General features: G+C 45.8%; 3 protein-coding genes across 7 annotated transcripts; 2 read left to right on the top strand and 1 right to left on the bottom strand.

Annotated features, from left to right (window-relative positions):
- The first annotated feature begins 383 nt into the window (after positions 1 to 383).
- Positions 384 to 4536, top strand: LOC6495133 (heat shock factor protein). 5 transcript variants are annotated; one of them, XM_001958947.4, is made up of 9 exons: positions 399 to 707; positions 990 to 1235; positions 1783 to 1891; positions 1953 to 3076; positions 3131 to 3399; positions 3472 to 3577; positions 3679 to 3732; positions 3826 to 3901; positions 3967 to 4536. In XM_001958947.4, the coding sequence occupies exons 2-9, from the start codon at positions 1008 to 1010 to the stop codon at positions 4119 to 4121; spliced, it is 2121 nt and encodes a 706-aa protein (XP_001958983.1). In that variant the 5' UTR covers positions 399 to 707; positions 990 to 1007; the 3' UTR covers positions 4122 to 4536. The 5 variants fall into 5 exon arrangements, with proteins under 5 accessions (XP_014763167.1, XP_014763166.1, XP_014763168.1 ...); XM_014907681.3 differs by having other exon boundaries at positions 384 to 692; positions 3131 to 3577; XM_014907680.3 differs by having other exon boundaries at positions 394 to 707; positions 3131 to 3577.
- A 47-nt stretch (positions 4537 to 4583) lies between these two features.
- Positions 4584 to 6519, bottom strand: LOC6495499. Its single transcript, XM_001958946.4, has 3 exons — positions 6161 to 6519; positions 5816 to 5941; positions 4584 to 5748 (listed from the first exon to the last, which is right to left on the bottom strand). The coding sequence occupies exons 1-3, from the start codon at positions 6228 to 6230 to the stop codon at positions 4916 to 4918; spliced, it is 1029 nt and encodes a 342-aa protein (XP_001958982.1). The 5' UTR covers positions 6231 to 6519; the 3' UTR covers positions 4584 to 4915.
- A 77-nt stretch (positions 6520 to 6596) lies between these two features.
- Positions 6597 to 9158, top strand: LOC6495134 (glycerol kinase). Its single transcript, XM_001958945.4, has 4 exons — positions 6597 to 6811; positions 6922 to 7050; positions 7122 to 8487; positions 8545 to 9158. Exons 1-4 carry the CDS (start codon positions 6734 to 6736, stop codon positions 8760 to 8762), a joined length of 1791 nt encoding a protein of 596 aa, XP_001958981.1. The 5' UTR covers positions 6597 to 6733; the 3' UTR covers positions 8763 to 9158.
- The last annotated feature ends 7007 nt before the right edge of the window (positions 9159 to 16165 follow it).

The raw sequence follows: 16165 nt of genomic DNA, 5'->3' as shown, positions 1-16165 counted from the left end.
GATAATTATGGACTACAAAATTATTAATTGAACACAATGAAGAACAATAAAATCAAAATTAAAATTAAAAATTCAGTGGAACGAGTGTAACAAAATGAAAATTAAAATGATTATTAAAATGATATCAATTTAAGTTATAGTCCGCTCTCGGACGGCTGGTTTTTGTCCTGCAAATAAGTTTTTTCTCTATGGTTTCTGCCACTTTTCTACAGATTTCGAGGAGCTTCTTAGGCGGACATCTAGTATATACTCGAAGGCGGTATATTTCCATAGTATTTTCGAGTATTTTCGTTGGTGATCAAAATTTTTAATAAAAGGCCGGACCAAACAAAATTTTTGTCAGAAGTTTTTCTATAAGAGCTTGCCAAACATATATTAAAAATAAGTTACTATAAAACAAACTATTATAAACAATTATTTTATGTTCTTTAGAAAAGAATGTTTACCAACACATGGTGTCAGTATTTGTTCAACACTACGAATAGCAATACATGGTGGAGAGAAAAGAAGAGAAAGAGAAAAAAATATAATTTCGTGAATATCAGTCCGCTGCGCTGTTCATAAAAACGAATATTAGTCGGAAAAAACTGTTCAAATCGCAAAGTAAACGTCGGAAAAACATACAGAGAAGTGAAAAAAAGTGAAAACCAAAGAAATTACAAAAAGTTTAACTGTTTAGCCGAAAAAAGGAGGTACGGTTTGTTAAGGTAGGTAAAAATTAGAGCTTCCATTGGTGCAATGACGCACTAGTTTCGGCCGCCTATGGAGGCGGAAAAGTTCCAAGCTGCAACTTTCACATCGAATCCCCCATATCGTACCCCGCACGCACACAGTCAGCGGCGAGGCGAGTGGACATGTGCACATACACACACACACACACTCATTGGTACAATTGTGACCTGTGGACGGGGAAAATAGAGCGGCGGCAGCGACGACGTGTGTTGCAAATTCATTGATTACAACTCTGGGACGTCACTCTCTCATTCCAGCTGGTTATAGCTGTCTATATGTCCAGGCAGCGCTCAGCGACCAAAGCCGTGCAATTCAAGCACGAGTCTGCGGAGGAGGAGGACGACGACCAGGAGGAGCACGACCAGGAGCGTATTAGTCCACGTCGCGGTATGCATTCGTATGGGGACCATGGAACCATTGGCAGCGGAGTACCGGCCTTCCTGGCCAAGCTCTGGCGCCTGGTGGACGATGGCGATACCAATCACCTAATCTGCTGGACCAAGGTAAGTCCGCCATGTTGTTTATTTACCTGTTTCCCCCCCGTTCTCGCCCTTTATCAGCATGGCAACAACAACCAGAGTGGGTCTGGGCAGGTGTCTCAAGTGTAGCCCTTCCCCCCACTCCTCCCATCGGGCATGGCTGCTCTCGGGCTTTCTCTGCGCCGCTGCTGCCTCTTGTTGTTGCTGTGCCGTGGCGCACGTATGCATCTCGTCCGTCTGTTGTCTGTTTTTTGTTATTTGCATGCGTACGTGCGTGTGCCCTCTCTGATAATTTTCCGTCTGCGGGAGCTGGTAATCGAACCATTTCCCTGGTCATTCCCTCGCTTTTCCTCGCTTAGATAAGAATTCAATAGCTCTCCTGCCAAATGGGATAACAGATAAGGTCTGCTTTTCGTAACTTGAACAGTATATACACGCTTTTGGCGGATATATGTGGTGGGGAGATGGATTTATAATTAGATAATTGCCACTGCTTATCGGTTTGGGGCTGCGGCTTACCGCAACAATGTGGATCGTTCTTATATCGTTTTTTTTTTTCGCTCTTTTCCAGGATGGCAACAGCTTTGTCATTCAAAATCAGGCGCAGTTCGCCAGGGAACTCTTGCCGCTCAACTACAAGCACAACAACATGGCCAGCTTCATTCGGCAGTTGAATATGTGTAAGTATTCCTATACTCTTCTGTAAGTACTCCTTACTAACCTTATACCTTTGCCTTTCAGATGGATTCCACAAGATCACGTCCATTGACAACGGCGGTCTGCGTTTCGATCGCGACGAAATCGAGTTCTCACATCCATTCTTCAAGCGCAACTCCCCCTTCTTGCTGGACCAAATCAAACGCAAGATATCCAACAACAAGAACGTGGAGGAGAAGTCCGCCTTGAAGCAGGAGGCCGTGTCCAAGATCCTCAATGATGTAAAGGTGATGCGCGGTCGCCAGGATAATCTGGACTCGCGCTTCTCCGCCATGAAGCAGGAGAACGAGGTGTTGTGGCGTGAGATAGCCAGCCTGCGCCAGAAGCACGCCAAGCAGCAGCAGATTGTCAACAAGCTGATCCAGTTCCTGATCTCCATCGTCCAGCCGTCACGCAACATGTCCGGTGTGAAGCGCCACATGCAGCTGATGATCAACGACACGCCGGAGAACGATCGCGCCCGCACCACCAGCGAGACTGAGAGCGAGGGTGGCGGCGGCCCAGTCATCCACGAGCTGAGCGAGGAGTTGCTCGAAGAGGTGATGAATCCCTCGCCGGCTCCCTACCCCAATGCATCGCAGTACGACCAGGACAGCGTGTCACCGTTGGCTGTTGAGCGTCCTCGGTCCAATATGAGCGTGAGCTCCCACAATGTCGATTATTCGAATCAAAGTGTCGAGGATCTGCTCCTCCCGAGCAACGGAATCTCAGACGGAAATCTGCTACTGGCCGCCGGTGGAGCTGCCTCCCCAGTCGCCTCTAGCGTGAGTCGTTCGCCGGCACCACAAGTTCTGTACACAGTAACCGAAGTGCCCGACTCCCATGTCCAGGAACTACCCAACAGCCCGACTTACAACGAGGAACAAGTCCTCACTACCCCGATGGTGCGGGAGCAGGAGCGAAAGCGCCAACAACTAAAGGAAAAGAACAAGAAGCGTCGCATTGAGATGGACGGAACCATCGTCGATGATGGTTCGCCCAAGACGCAGCGCACCCAAAGCAAGGAGGATGTCCAGGTGGTCCAACCGGTGCTAATCAAGGACGAGCCAGAGCAGAACGCGGGATTGCTGGATCTAATCAATCCCTCAAACTCGGACCTTTACAATGTGGACTTTATCAGTCAGGATATGCCCACAGATATTTTTGAAGTAATTATTTTATTCCTTGTTTGAAGTTTATCATTAATATCCTTGCTCTTCCAGGACGCAGCTCTCTTGCCATCTAATGAGAAGGCTGCCAAGCTCGACCAACAACAAAAGTTCGGCCAATCGACTGTCAACAGTGGAAAGTTCTCGAACAACTTCGACGTGTCCTCTGGTGGCGCCACACTGCTGGATGCCAATCAGGCCTCCACATCGAAGGCAGCTGCTGCTGCCAAGGCGGGCGCCTCCGATGATGGGGCCATGGCTGTGGCCAAGTACACTGGTGGCGAGAATGGTGGGGCTCGAGACCTTCTCAGGTTGAACTCAGTGTTAGTAGACAAGAAGCCCCTGGCACCGTCCGATCTCAACAATAATGATGACCCCATTTCTTTCGGTTACAGTGACGAAGTCAACGGGCATTTGGACAATGTGCAGGATGAATTGGACACCCTGAAGGACCTGCTGCGTGGTGATGGCGTCTCCATCGATCAAAACATGCTCCTGGGTGTAAGTATTTTGTCTAGATTTCTAGCTTCTAGATTCCATCCTAAGCCGTCCGTGCGTCCGACCCGAACCTCATGGCATAATCCTTCTATTTTCATGATTAGACGCTTGGCAGGACACCCATTGTGCAGCTGACCGAGGACGAGCTGTTATTAAAGGTCAGCACAATGCGTCCATACCTCTCATGCCAGGCCTAAACGACCGAAAGCTTCCATTGAAACATGTACTAATTTTTGAATCCTTTCTTGCAGCTCTTCAACGACTCGGATCTACTGGACAACTATGGCCTATCGTTTCCCACTGACAGCATGAGCAACGATAAGAAAGGTGGGTCTGAAAGTTTCTCTTAATCCATAAGGATGATATCTAAACTATATTTCAACTCTTTTTAGCAACCAGTGGCTCTGAGCTGATGGCTTATCAGCCCAGTATGTACGACCTTTCTGACATTCTGGACACTGACGACAGCAACAAGAATTCGGAAGCCGAGAGACGTCAGCTGCAGACCCAGAGCTCGGTTTTGAATACGCCACGTCACGAGGTGTAAATAGATGGGATGCTAGAAGAAATGGCGCGCGATACTACTTGTTTTTAGTTTTTAATCGAAGCAGTCGTTAAGGAGATGACTTTGTAGGCCTTCGCTGCTCTAGACTTTAGTTGATTCACATCATATAATCACAATAATCATATTACGGATGCTGTATATGCCTTAAGCACTATATATATGATATATAGACTAACCAGTTCTTGTTGTAAAAAGACTCGAAACATCAGTTAATATTTAGATGTATTTTTTTGTATCGGGGATATGAGAGCCTCGGCTCAGGTAGATGATTTTTAGTTTGCACTAACCGATCGAGAGGGATATCCTCTCCGAACGTATGCAATAGAAAATATACATTACACACTACTTTTTATTAATTAACAATAAAATGTTTAAGCCGCCTTGAGCTGCGAATGAATTAAAGTCGTTTTACTTATAATTTTTACAGGATCAGAATCAGAATCCTATCTTTTTGTGCATAATTTATTTCGGTTCATTGTTGATACAACTGAATAGATATGGACACATACCGTTTTGTTCTTAATATATAAAATAATTTAAATCCTAAACAAATTAGATCTTAGCCTAGGAACGTTAGCAAACGTAGCATTGTAAATTCTATGTATAGTTTTGGTGAAAAAAGGACATAATGGGTGTATACAAGAGGACCTCGTATGAGTGTATGAGTTAATAATGCCATCGCATGCATTATGATTTCGTAAACCTAATCGTGACTAATCGAAAATTGTACGTATTGCATGAGAATAGATGTTTATCCGAAAGCTTCTACCATACGCTTAGGACTCGTCCTTGTATTTGGCGTCCTTCAGTATATTGGCGAACTCGAATTTGACTCGTTCCCGTTCCGATCGGGGCATACTGCGCAAGGTGTCCACCAGCGACAGGCAGTACAGCTCGATGGGGTCGTTGTATGGTGTTAGCGATGGTGGTGTCGGAATGACTTTACGTTTTGCCCGACTGGACAGAAAATCGCTGGGAAGTGGGCGTCTTGTGGCCGCTGGCTTGTAGATTGGTTCGATGGTAACCTCCCCGTTCGAGAGTGAGTTGTTTTTTGGTATATCCTGCTTGATGTCATTGTGGGTGGACTGCACCGGCTCCTGGTCGAAGCCGTTGCCCATAACCACCATGGGTGTGAGCAGGGGCGAGGAGGCCGGCGAGCTAACGTGGTTATGGTCGTTCTCATTGTCGTGGCTACGGCTATTGCTGCTACTCCGGGCACCATTGAGCGCCCCCTGAAGCGAGATCTCCGGCTTGCAGTGCATGCCCAGCTGCAGTTCCGGCACAATCTCGTTGTCATCGCTGTGAGATCCATCATCACTGTTATCCAGTTCGATGATGTCGTAGCCCTCGGAGGCATCGATCTTCAGGTGTTCGGGATCCGGATAAAGGAAGCTGTTGCTGTCGTTGTCACTGCTACCGTTCTGCGCCGCGATGCTGTAGTTCTGCAACTTCTTCACGTTGTACGTTTGGGCGGTGTTTTGCAGGAAGGAGAGGTCCTCGGTGAAGCGACGTTTTCTCACATTCGGATTGGCCTGGCCCGTTTCAATGGACTTGATCTCCTGCAAGTAGTTGTAGCGTATGTTCTTCCACTTGGTCTGCAGGAATCGGGCTGTGGCAATAAGAAGGGTGGTTTTTTTTTAGACAATCTACGCCGTAAACAAAACGCAGTTACTTACAGGAGGCGCCCAGCTCGGTGGCGATTCGATCCCATATGTCCACTCTCACAGGATTGCGGCGGTAGTGTGGGTGGCTGACATCGTAGATGGCCGGGTTGGCGCGCACAAGTTTTATGAGACGATCGTCTGTAAAAAGGAGGAGATGTGGGAAAAATCGTTAAAATCTGTCTCTGGTCTCGGCGGTTCTTCGCCAAAAAGGCAGGCAATCACCAACCCCTAAGCGCAGAAGACACTCCAGGACATTCGTCCTGCATTGGTTTTTGTTTTTTGGGGGTTGATTCAGAGATTTGCTCTGCCTGTGCTTGGGTTTTCCATTGTCGTATATTGAAGAAAACCCAAACTTACCGAACTCGGGTCCAGTGGTTTCCCGTTCGGCGTAGTACCGCTGCATCTTGTTATCCGACTTTGTACTCATTATATCCTTGAGATTCTTCCGTCCTGTTTTCCTCAACTTGATTTGTTTTCTTTTCCTGGAGCCCGTTAGGTTTGCCTCCGTAGAGGGTTTCTCTCTTTTTTTTTTTAGACTGCTCACTGACGATTCTAAAAGCTTACTTGGTTGGACCTGATATACCGTTCGACTCTACGTTTCCTCTTCCGCCCCCTCTACAATACTCTCTGGGCACAATATTCTCTCCTTTTTCCGTTTTGTTTTACGCGCTCTGCGCAGAATAGAGATGGGCTTTTCACTCACAATAGCCGATATTTTCCCTCAATTATATCGATATTTTATCCTTCGTGACCCATTTATTCGATAGTGTTATCGATTTTTAGATTCTAATTTCCATCGATGTTACCGATGTTTTGAAAACATCCAAAAAAGCGACAAAAACCAACAACAAAACACGGTTTGGGCATTTACACCGCTCGCCCGCAAAAAACACCAAATAGCACGTGTCCGTGGACACTGGGCAGCGAATTATGAGCAACGGCCAGTATGGAAGGTTTGGAGCACTCATTGGCGTTGCGTACGTGAGCGGCACCCACTGCCGTTTCCTGGTAAGCAGGCGCTAAAGTCCAAATGCCGAAACGAATAGACGGACACACGTACAAATATACAAATACGCACGTCGCATAACACACAGCTGACACAATCGCTATTTCCATAGATTTACTCAACCAAAAATGCCGAGGTCCTGGCCTACCATGAGCTCAAGTTGCGGCAGATTGTCCACCAGGCCGGGTGGCTGGAATATGATCCCGCGGAGATCTGGAAGCTGATGCAGGAGTGTATCGAGGTGCGTATAGGTTTCAGGGAGTTATATCACCACCGGAGAGGCTAATCATTTTCACCTACTCTATTTTGCAGACTGCGTACAAGAATCTGGTGATATTGGAAATAAATCCACAGGACATCATAGCCGTTGGAATAGTGAACCAAAGAGGGACATCGGTGCTATGGAATAAGAACACGGGACAGCCCTTGTATAACGCTATCGGCTGGTCCGACAGCCGCAGCACTTCCATCCTGAAAACCTTGCTCCACAATGTCCGGCACAATGTGGACTACGTGAGGTATCGCAGCGGATTGCCGTTGAGCAGCTGCTTTAGCGCTCTGAAAATAAGATGGCTGGCGGACCATGTTCCCTCTGTTAAGAGTGCAATACAGGAGGATAATTGCCTTTTCGGCACCCTGGACTCGTGGCTTCTGTGGAATCTAACCGGTGGAGTTGAAAATGGCGTTCATTCGACCGATGTCACAAATGCCCACTACACCTCGCTTATGAATTTGTCCACGGAGCAGTGGGACTCCAAACTCTGCCAGTTTTTCAGACTGCCCATGAACATACTGCCACGGATTCGTTCCAACTCGGAGATCTTCGGCTACGTTTTGGAGGGACCCTTGCTGGGCATTCCCATCTCCGGAGTAATGGGTGAACAGCCCGCTTGTCTTTTGGGTCAGCTCTGCGTTAAAGCTGGCCAGAATGTATGCACTTTGGACGACAGTTGCTTCGTGCTGCTGAACACTGCCAAGGAGAAGCTGGACTCTGCCAACGGACTGATCACGGGCATTGCACACAAGCTGGGCGCAAAAGTGGCTACCAACTATACCCTGGAGGGTGCGATTTCCAATTCCGGATCCACCATCAATTGGTTGCGGGAGAAGTTGCGCATTAATACTGAAATAAACTCAAACGACAACGTGGTAGAGTCTTTGAACACTTTCATTGGCGAGAACTCAATGATTTCGTCCTCCTGTTCGTCTTCTATGCTCAATGCCGAGTGCGGATTAGCGGCAAAGCGTTCAGAAATCACATTCGTTCCGGCATTTCATGGGTTGTATGCTCCCTATTGGCGTCACGACGCCAGAGGCATCCTTCTCGGACTGACCAGTCAGACTACGTCAGAGAATATCACTCAGGCAGCGTACGAGGCTACTGGCTTTCAGATATACGAAGTGTTGCAGGCATTTAGAAAGGACACTCCTAACTGGGGTCGTTCCTGTATGCAGCCAGTGCTCACATTTGGTGGTGATTGTGCCGAGAACTCACATCTTGTCCAGTTCATTGCGGACATCGTTGGGCATATGTTGGAGCGCCCACAGACGACTTCCCCAGCCGGACTAGGTGCTATGATAGCCGCCGGTATCACCATGGATGTGGTATCTCTGCAATACGCTGCGAAAATGTATGCTCCACCAACGGATGTCTTCTCTCCGACCACTACACAGAACCGTAAGTATTAAGACGAACTTTTAGACTTTAAGATTAACTTTTCATATATTTTCAAAGGTCGGGAGCTACTTTACAAGCGCTGGTCTTATGCAGTAAAGAAGTGCCTGCATTGGAACAATTACGAGACTTATGAGGCCGATGTGGAACTGTTCGCCCAACGAGAATTAGACCCAAATTTTTCTGTTCGTCGTTCAATACCTGGTAGTTTGTTCCTCACCACATCGTTCGCCCTGCTTCTTTTGGCCAATTATCTAAAGAACAATCCGTTAAACTAATGGTCGCCAATTATGGGAAAGCGGAATTTGCAGTTAAATCTAGTCAACCGAACACGTTCAGTGCGCATTCAAAATCTATTGTTTAGATTAGCATGTAATCTTATATAGTTAACTTGAATGTATGTATATATGATTCTATTAGTTTCTGGCTCGTTTTTTAGAACAAATATTTTGTGATTCGCCTATACTACCTATATACACAATTTTAGATTTATATTTTTTCCGTAAGATCATAATGTTCTGATATGTTAGGCATTCAGTTTTATTCCTTTTCCGAAACGTAAAGACAATTGTTAAAGCTGCTGCAAGATTAGCACAAAAAGTCAGCTTCCTAAAACCCATATGCATGTGCTATAGAAAGTCGAATTGAGTAAACCGAGGAAATGTGAAAGCAAACTGTTAAGAATGTGTTTTACAAGTGCTCCAGTGCACAAGTGGCCAGTGTTTGCTGCTGCTACTGCTGCTTCAACATCTGAAATCCATTTGCCAGTTAATTAGCTGGCTGGGCTCCTCCACGGAGGGGTGCATTCATCACCTGCCCCCGGCTGCTGCTCACCACATTGAATGCAGCTTAAGTTATTGCGCTTATTGTTGACACGCGAATTGTTGCGAGCAGGGCAGGCTGGCTGGCAGGCTGGCCTGCAGGAGCAGGAACTGAAGGAGCAGCTGTGACCGTGCATAGCTACAGCTGTGCCAGCCTGCAGCCAATGTGCACTTGAACGCGCTCCTCCACCGCCTCGGTGTAGGAGTAGGTGGCATGGTGGGACCCCGGGCTGTTGTCTTTCCTGCACTTCGTTGTCGTCCGGCGTTCGACGGCAGTGGGGCAGGCGAGGCACTCATTCAAATGAGTTTTTATGCGCGAGCCTTCGCCAAGTGCCCTACCACAAAAGACATTCAGCTTATGAGTTACTACTCCCAGTTGGGGAAAATATTTAGAAAATTAATAATTACCAAAATACGAAAACCAAATGATACTATGATATTATTAAAAAACAGCCTATATATTTCAATAAATATTATTTAAGCCATGATAGTATTATTTATTGAGGGTTTATCCAATCTCTAATTATTGCAAGACAATGAAGATTGTAGAAAGTTCTAGGAATTATAAACTACTTGAATTTATTAATTATATTAAGTTAAAAAATTACTAGGCAGGAATTCCACAAATTAAATCAAATTGTTATGAATATTTAAATAAATAAAGTTTCTGAATCCAACGAGTGTTTAGACTCATAGTGCTCTAGGAGAAATGGAAGCTCATTCCTTTTGTCGGTTATATCCTGCCCATGAATCTCAGCCACATATCCCTGTCCACAGTCTGCGAAATTGGTTTGCATTTGAAGACAAAAACGTGGACGGAACGCCGTAAAATGTGAAATTTGTGCAAACAATAAGACAGTGCGCTCCACTTGGGGCTCCCCCATATGTCCTGGGCGAGTCCTGGAGTTGGATGGGGGCGTTGCAGGGCGCCCAAGACGCATGCAAACTTTGCACGTAGTCAATTTAAATAAATTAACACGCTGTTGTGTGTGTGAGTGTGCCATAGATAAGGAGGACTAGGGGGTGGGCTTATCGGATGGGTTATTTCATTGCCTCCCACTGCGCTGCAATATGCCAAAATACCGAAGAAACAAAAAAATAAAAATTTGACATGCCCACGTAGCCAGGACGGTAATTCTAGCGCAGCGTGGTCAGGGGTACACTATGTCGTATCGATGTCCTGGCCGGGTGGGTTTCCAGCTTTGTTATTTGTGTGCGGTTTGCCTGGGCAGCCGGGGTCGGGGTAGGGCTAGCCCCGATGCGGCGGCGGGTGCAGTACTCCCGGCCCAGGGGGGTTGGGTTGGGTGTGCTTTCGGGTGCTTTGTGCGACTGCCACAACGCATAAATCTTCAAGTTTATGGCATCAATAAATGTCGGAGCGAAGTAATGATTTCGTCAAGTTCCCCGCCATTGTGCAGTGGCACAAGCCCGTAGAAATCCTCCCCTCAGTGTTGCTGTTGCATTCAAAACAGGGGTGGCTCGAGGACCTCGAGGAACGGTAGAGCGGTTCGGTTATGTTTTGGCAGAGATCTATGTAACTGGGTAGATCCTTGACGCCACCAGTCAAGCTTCGAGGCTTAAGTCAGCTGCACAAGAAGAAATTTTCTAAATAATATCCTTTATATTATGATAATTGAATTCATGAATCTTTCTTAGAGATTTAAACAATTGAATTAAATTTAAGAGCAGATTATTTCAATGTAGGACTCCTCCTTCTATAGAAAGGTGGGGATTATTTTTCTTTGTGCAGTTCGTTCACCTCCCTAACCGTCAAATAAATTGTGGGAGTGTTGACGCCCCACAAGGATCTGAATGAAAGGCTTCTTCGCACATTCGGCGCACAATTTATTTATTGGGCGAAATTTGCTCCGAACTTTATGACTGGAACTCATCTGCATATGGGTCCTCGCTAGGAAGGAAGGAGTTCTTCTACCAGTCCTGCCTGACAGCAGGCAGGCTTTATCAGCCGGAGCTGGAGCTCCTGATACTGACAGAAAGTTTTTACGCACTTTTTTTTATGGGCCAACCAACCAACCAACCAACCAGCCGACCTCCCGAACGCCTCTCGTCCTTTCGCATGGCAGGCCGTCATAAAAAAGTCGTAAATTCGGCGAAGCGAAAGTTCTCTACCCGAGGATACCATAGAGCTCGAAACAGAGAAATGAGAACTGAGAACCAAGAACTGGCAACCCAGAACTGGAGAACTAAGCCCCGGCTGTTCGGTGCCATCGTAAAAACCTTAATTAATTTTCTAATCAACATTTTGCCTGCATGTAAATCGTCTGATTTGCCGAGTCCATTTGGAGCCCGCTTATGTGTAGCATAATTTGAGGCGCTCCGCCCACATTCTCGCCTTCTGCGAACGCGAACGGAGTACTCGTTGTTCTGCTGCCTGGTAGAAAAGTTGGTAAGCTGCTTCAGCTCCATTAGCTGGCCGAGCTGCTTGGTTAAGTCAGTTGCGATATGTCAAAGTAAACGGCTATAAAGTCTCAAATGGTGGGCTGTGATGGTGAGTAGGCGAGTGGGCGAATGGGCGGGGTCTTCAAACTGGCGCCAGTAGTAAAAAGTTGCGTGCTCGGCTTTCGGATGATTTTTGCCATTGTTTTGGGTGGTGTTTACATAGTTAGTGACTTTCCTGTTGTTTTGATAGTTCGTTTACAGAGAAAAAAATCTCATTTTAATAGAAATCTTTACTTAACTTGACTTAATTTAATTTTGAATTGAACTTTAGAGTTTCTAGATCCTAAATCCCTTAAAATATGTGCTATTTATTAATTAAAAATGTCTGGAAGCCATTTTGCCCATTTTCGCCTCCCAGCGACCATCTTGAATATCACTCATCCGCCCCGTCAGCACCAGCACTCACTGCCCGTGCCAATTAAGAGGGAATTTTCGGTGTGGCTTTTTTCGTTGTATGCAGAATTGCATAGCACAGCACAAATTAATTTAAATATTTAAAGACTTTAATTATTTTTTAACTGCCCAACAAGGACAGGGTGCAGACAGGCGGCGGGTGAGTTAGGGGCGTGGTGGAACAAAAACTGAGGAAATGGTTCTGTATGTGTGTGTGGATGTGGAAGCCAGAAGCCAGAAGCCACGAGCCAAGTGCCATGATCCGGGAGCATAACTGCATGTCGAGCAAGGAGCAGGAGGTGGAGCACAGGACGACGACAACGGGCAAACAGCCAAGCGTAAACTTAACTGACAAGTGGAGACTTAACTTCCCATAACAAATTGCATTCCAATTGCACGTCGGGTGCACCACCTACCTTCGCAATTTCGCCCCATCCGCCCCCCTCGGAGGCCGTGGGGCATAAACAAACACATCCACATGGAGTCACATTCATATGCTGCTCCTGCAGGACCTCGTCAACGTCATTGCTGTTAATTTAAATTGCTTTAAAAAAAGCAGGTGCAGAGCTCCCCTGAATAAGGAAAATGAGAACAGAAACGAGTCCCATTCAGACCAAATGGCAACAGGAGCAGGTCTTTTCCATAAAGCACATAAAACAATGTTTAAATATTTTATTTAATATTTATGAATAAAATTATATCCTTTTGATAGATGTCTTTTAAACGATTTGTTTGATTTTTCTATGAAATTGATAAATATTTTAAAGTGAAAGCTTAGAGAAGCTATAAACAAGACTTACTGTTAGAAAATAGTTAGTTTCTTTTAATTAATAAGCTAATGTTAATTATTTGTAATTTTTTAGTAATTTTTTTAGGTGTGGCAGCCGGAGCTGCGGGAGCCCAAGCTCTCGAGTCCTGCAGTGCACAGATGCCATGCACGAAATAATCCTAAAGGGTGTGAAAAAGTATGAATGCAGCCAAGACTGTGCACACCACTGCGAGGATTGGAGGATGGGAGGATTGGAGGATGGGTAGCTAGATGGCTGGATGGCTGCTGGGTGACTAAGGAGAATGCGAGAAATGAGCGCCCGCGCTGTGAAAGGAAAACAAAATTATGCAACTTGAAAATGGAAGACAGACAGACACACACCCACACACTCAATCCCTGGCCACACAATCCGTGCTCCTTGGTTGCTTCTTAGTTGCCATCTCAGTTGCAGGGTTCTGTTTTTGTTGCATGAGTGAAGGCTGCTCTGAATCCCGGTGGCACCACCACTTCTCCGCCTTCAGTTTGCTTGGAGATCGTCGCGTCAGATGCACTTGCAGAAATAATATCCAGTTAGTCTTGATTATTAGAGTAAGTTTTTCTTGTCAAGGTCTATTTTCTGTCAGTGTATAGCTTCTCCCCTGGAAGTAAAATGTTTCGGGTTGCAGTTTCTACTTTGCATTCAATTAAATCCCGACCCGAAGTAATTGCCAAGTAAATACGCAAAAGTAAACCAGAACGGGCGCCGACTATAAAAACGGTTGACAAGACAATTTTCTGGAAATTTCTGGCTCCAGGAATGCGGGAAAAACAAGGGAATGGGTCCTGGCGTCCTGGCATTTTTATTATTGATAAAATTTGCTAAGCGACAACTTTTTCGGAGCAAAGTTCGTGTGGGTGTTGTCAACCCTTTGGCTCCTTTAGCTCCTCTCGATGCCATCCCTACATCCCGGCGCCTTTATCAGCAGACCCGAGTTTATTAAAATTCAGGACAGCCAGCAGCCGCAGAAAGAAAATTCCCAGAAATTGTATTACCAAAAATATGGCAGAGATAAATAAGTATGGATGGTGGTGGGGTTGGGAGCGGAGATAGCGAGTATATCCTGCCACATGTGTCGCCTTTAGGGGCCAATCGATGCCGGATTGAATGGAAGCCCCAGCTGAGCCCGCGGGTGTCACCTTCTCGTCCTTTAGAGCTCCCCTCGCTCTGAAATCCTGTCGCATTGCGGTCCAATTCAATGATTTGTGGTCCTGGCTGCGTCTTAATTTATCCACCAGCTTTTTTTTCAGCTCACACAGAAGACAATCGAGCTCTAAATGGTGGGGAGTCTGGCGGTTGGAAACTTTTTAAAATACTACACGTTTTGGGCGCCAAAAGTTTTCTGCCAAAATAATTTGTATGCGGCTTGGAGCATACATGGAAAGTTTTCAGCAAAAATAGTTACGGAAGAGTCTGGCGAGCAGGACTCGGAAGGACTACAAGTTAAGGCTACTTATTAAAATCTCCCCCATCTGGCCCATTGAGCAATACAAGCACTTGGCATTCGTCCTTTGAGCACATGTGAGCTGGCTTTCCTTCTATTTTTCGGCTGAACACTTGAGTTGCATTGTCCTTTTGTCAGGATGACTGCTTTCCACAAAGAAAGAAATATAATAAATGGGCGGAGAGAGAGTGGCAGTCGAGGAACTCTCCTGGCTGCCTGTTGGAATGTGTTGACATAGCGCTAAATTTTTCAGTTACTTTTGTTTGTCCTGCCTGCCTCCGCTAGACTTTCTCCGGCTGCCTAGACGGTCTGTGTGTGTCCTTGGTCCTTCGTTGTGTGTTTGTAGTTAAAGTTTTCCACTCTCTCGGCATATTTGCTCGGGGCTAAAGGGCAAGAGCCCGTTAAATGCTGGAGCCAACTGTGTGGGGGCGTTAGACTGTAAAAAAGGATTTGGCGGCTAATCAAACAATATGAATAAGGCATAAAGGACGAAAGTTACTACAAGGTGACCTTGAATTATTTTTTTAGGAAATAAAATATTAGTTATAAAATTATTATTAGTTTATATTTTTAAGAAATTTAATAAGTTAAGAGAGATTTTATTTATCCTGTGACCTTGAGCTCTCCTAAAATAAAATAAAAACTGTAAATATTTGATCCCCTACCTCAACTCCCAGAAGGTTTTCCATTTCACAGTTGGCAGTTACCCAACGTCCCATTACCTGCTTTATAACCCCCAGCCCCCCCCCTTTAACTTAAATGCCCCGTGGAAAAGAAAAGTTTGTCCTTAGATTTCATTCTGGCTATCCCACTCCCACTCCCACCCTCTGTCTCAGCCCACTAAGCATGCTCATTTACCGCTAATTCTCACAATACTGCAATCTCGTTTTGGCATAACTAGAGGAGCCTCAGCAGGAGTGGGAGAAGAAGATGGAGCTAATGCCGCTTAACCGTTATTGCCATAAAAAGAGGATTTCGAAACTTAACGGAAAGCGACTCAATAAACGCAAAGGAAACATCACCTGTACACAGTGGCTTGTCTCTCTTTCTCAATGTAATGTGGGTATTGGATGCTCCCTCTCACTCTTGCTCTTGAGTCCTTAACCCTTGCCCTTGGGTGAGAAGAGACATCAGCCGCAAAATCCCCCAATGGACTGCTGGATGCTGACTCCATTGAGGCGTAAGAGTTTCTCCCAAACTCCATTCCGAATCAACTGCATTCCTAAGCCCTGTCAGGCATTTTATGGCCAACACGAAAGCTAAACTTTTACCGAGGGAGTCGTAACCCACCCAGGATATACAGGTTTGCCCTTTTCCTTCCCGTCTGCTCCACCATCTACCATCCTGGCTCCCGGTTTTGTTGCCGCCCCCTCTGGCTCGTAAAATTTTATGCGTTTTTTGCGCCCGACGCCCGGCGTTGAAAATGAAAATTGTTACTCCACAACAAGTCACCAAACCAGCCAGCTCCTGACGGCGGATCCGACCCTGACTCCGGGGCTTGGGCTCTGGCCCCCCGGTATCCTGTGGCATTCAAGCCAAGTCGAGTGTCGTTTCGCCTGCCAGACGTGGCCAGCAGCAGTCAGGACAAAGGGGGTGGCACTTTGTTTAAATTAGGGATGGTATTTTCTTTTTTAAAAAAATATACTTTTTTATTTTCTATATTTTTTAAAATAATTTTTATTTTTTAAGATAAATCTTTTATTATTTTCATAAATGTCCTTAAAAGTATCGCCTGTCATCTCTATACTTTGAAAACT

This window comes from Drosophila ananassae, chromosome 3L, assembly GCF_017639315.1.
Source record: "Drosophila ananassae strain 14024-0371.13 chromosome 3L, ASM1763931v2, whole genome shotgun sequence".
NCBI lineage: Eukaryota > Metazoa > Arthropoda > Insecta > Diptera > Drosophilidae > Drosophila > Drosophila ananassae.
This window is presented reverse-complemented; position numbering and strand designations above follow the sequence as displayed.

Coding starts and splice junctions, on each gene's coding strand:
- LOC6495499 (XM_001958946.4), bottom strand. CDS start 6,230: ATGAGTACAAAGTCGGATAACAAGATGCAGCGGTACTACGCCGAACGG. Junction 5,942..6,160: donor AACCACTGGACCCGAGTTCG/GTAAGTTTGGGT, acceptor TCCTTTTTACAG/ACGATCGTCTCATAAAACTT. Junction 5,749..5,815: donor CACCGAGCTGGGCGCCTCCT/GTAAGTAACTGC, acceptor TTATTGCCACAG/CCCGATTCCTGCAGACCAAG.
- LOC6495134 (XM_001958945.4), top strand. CDS start 6,734: ATGAGCAACGGCCAGTATGGAAGGTTTGGAGCACTCATTGGCGTTGCG. Junction 6,812..6,921: donor GCACCCACTGCCGTTTCCTG/GTAAGCAGGCGC, acceptor CTATTTCCATAG/ATTTACTCAACCAAAAATGC. Junction 8,488..8,544: donor TCCGACCACTACACAGAACC/GTAAGTATTAAG, acceptor ATATTTTCAAAG/GTCGGGAGCTACTTTACAAG.
- LOC6495133 (XM_014907681.3), top strand. CDS start 1,008: ATGTCCAGGCAGCGCTCAGCGACCAAAGCCGTGCAATTCAAGCACGAG. Junction 3,077..3,130: donor TGCCCACAGATATTTTTGAA/GTAATTATTTTA, acceptor TTGCTCTTCCAG/GACGCAGCTCTCTTGCCATC. Junction 3,733..3,825: donor AGGACGAGCTGTTATTAAAG/GTCAGCACAATG, acceptor CCTTTCTTGCAG/CTCTTCAACGACTCGGATCT.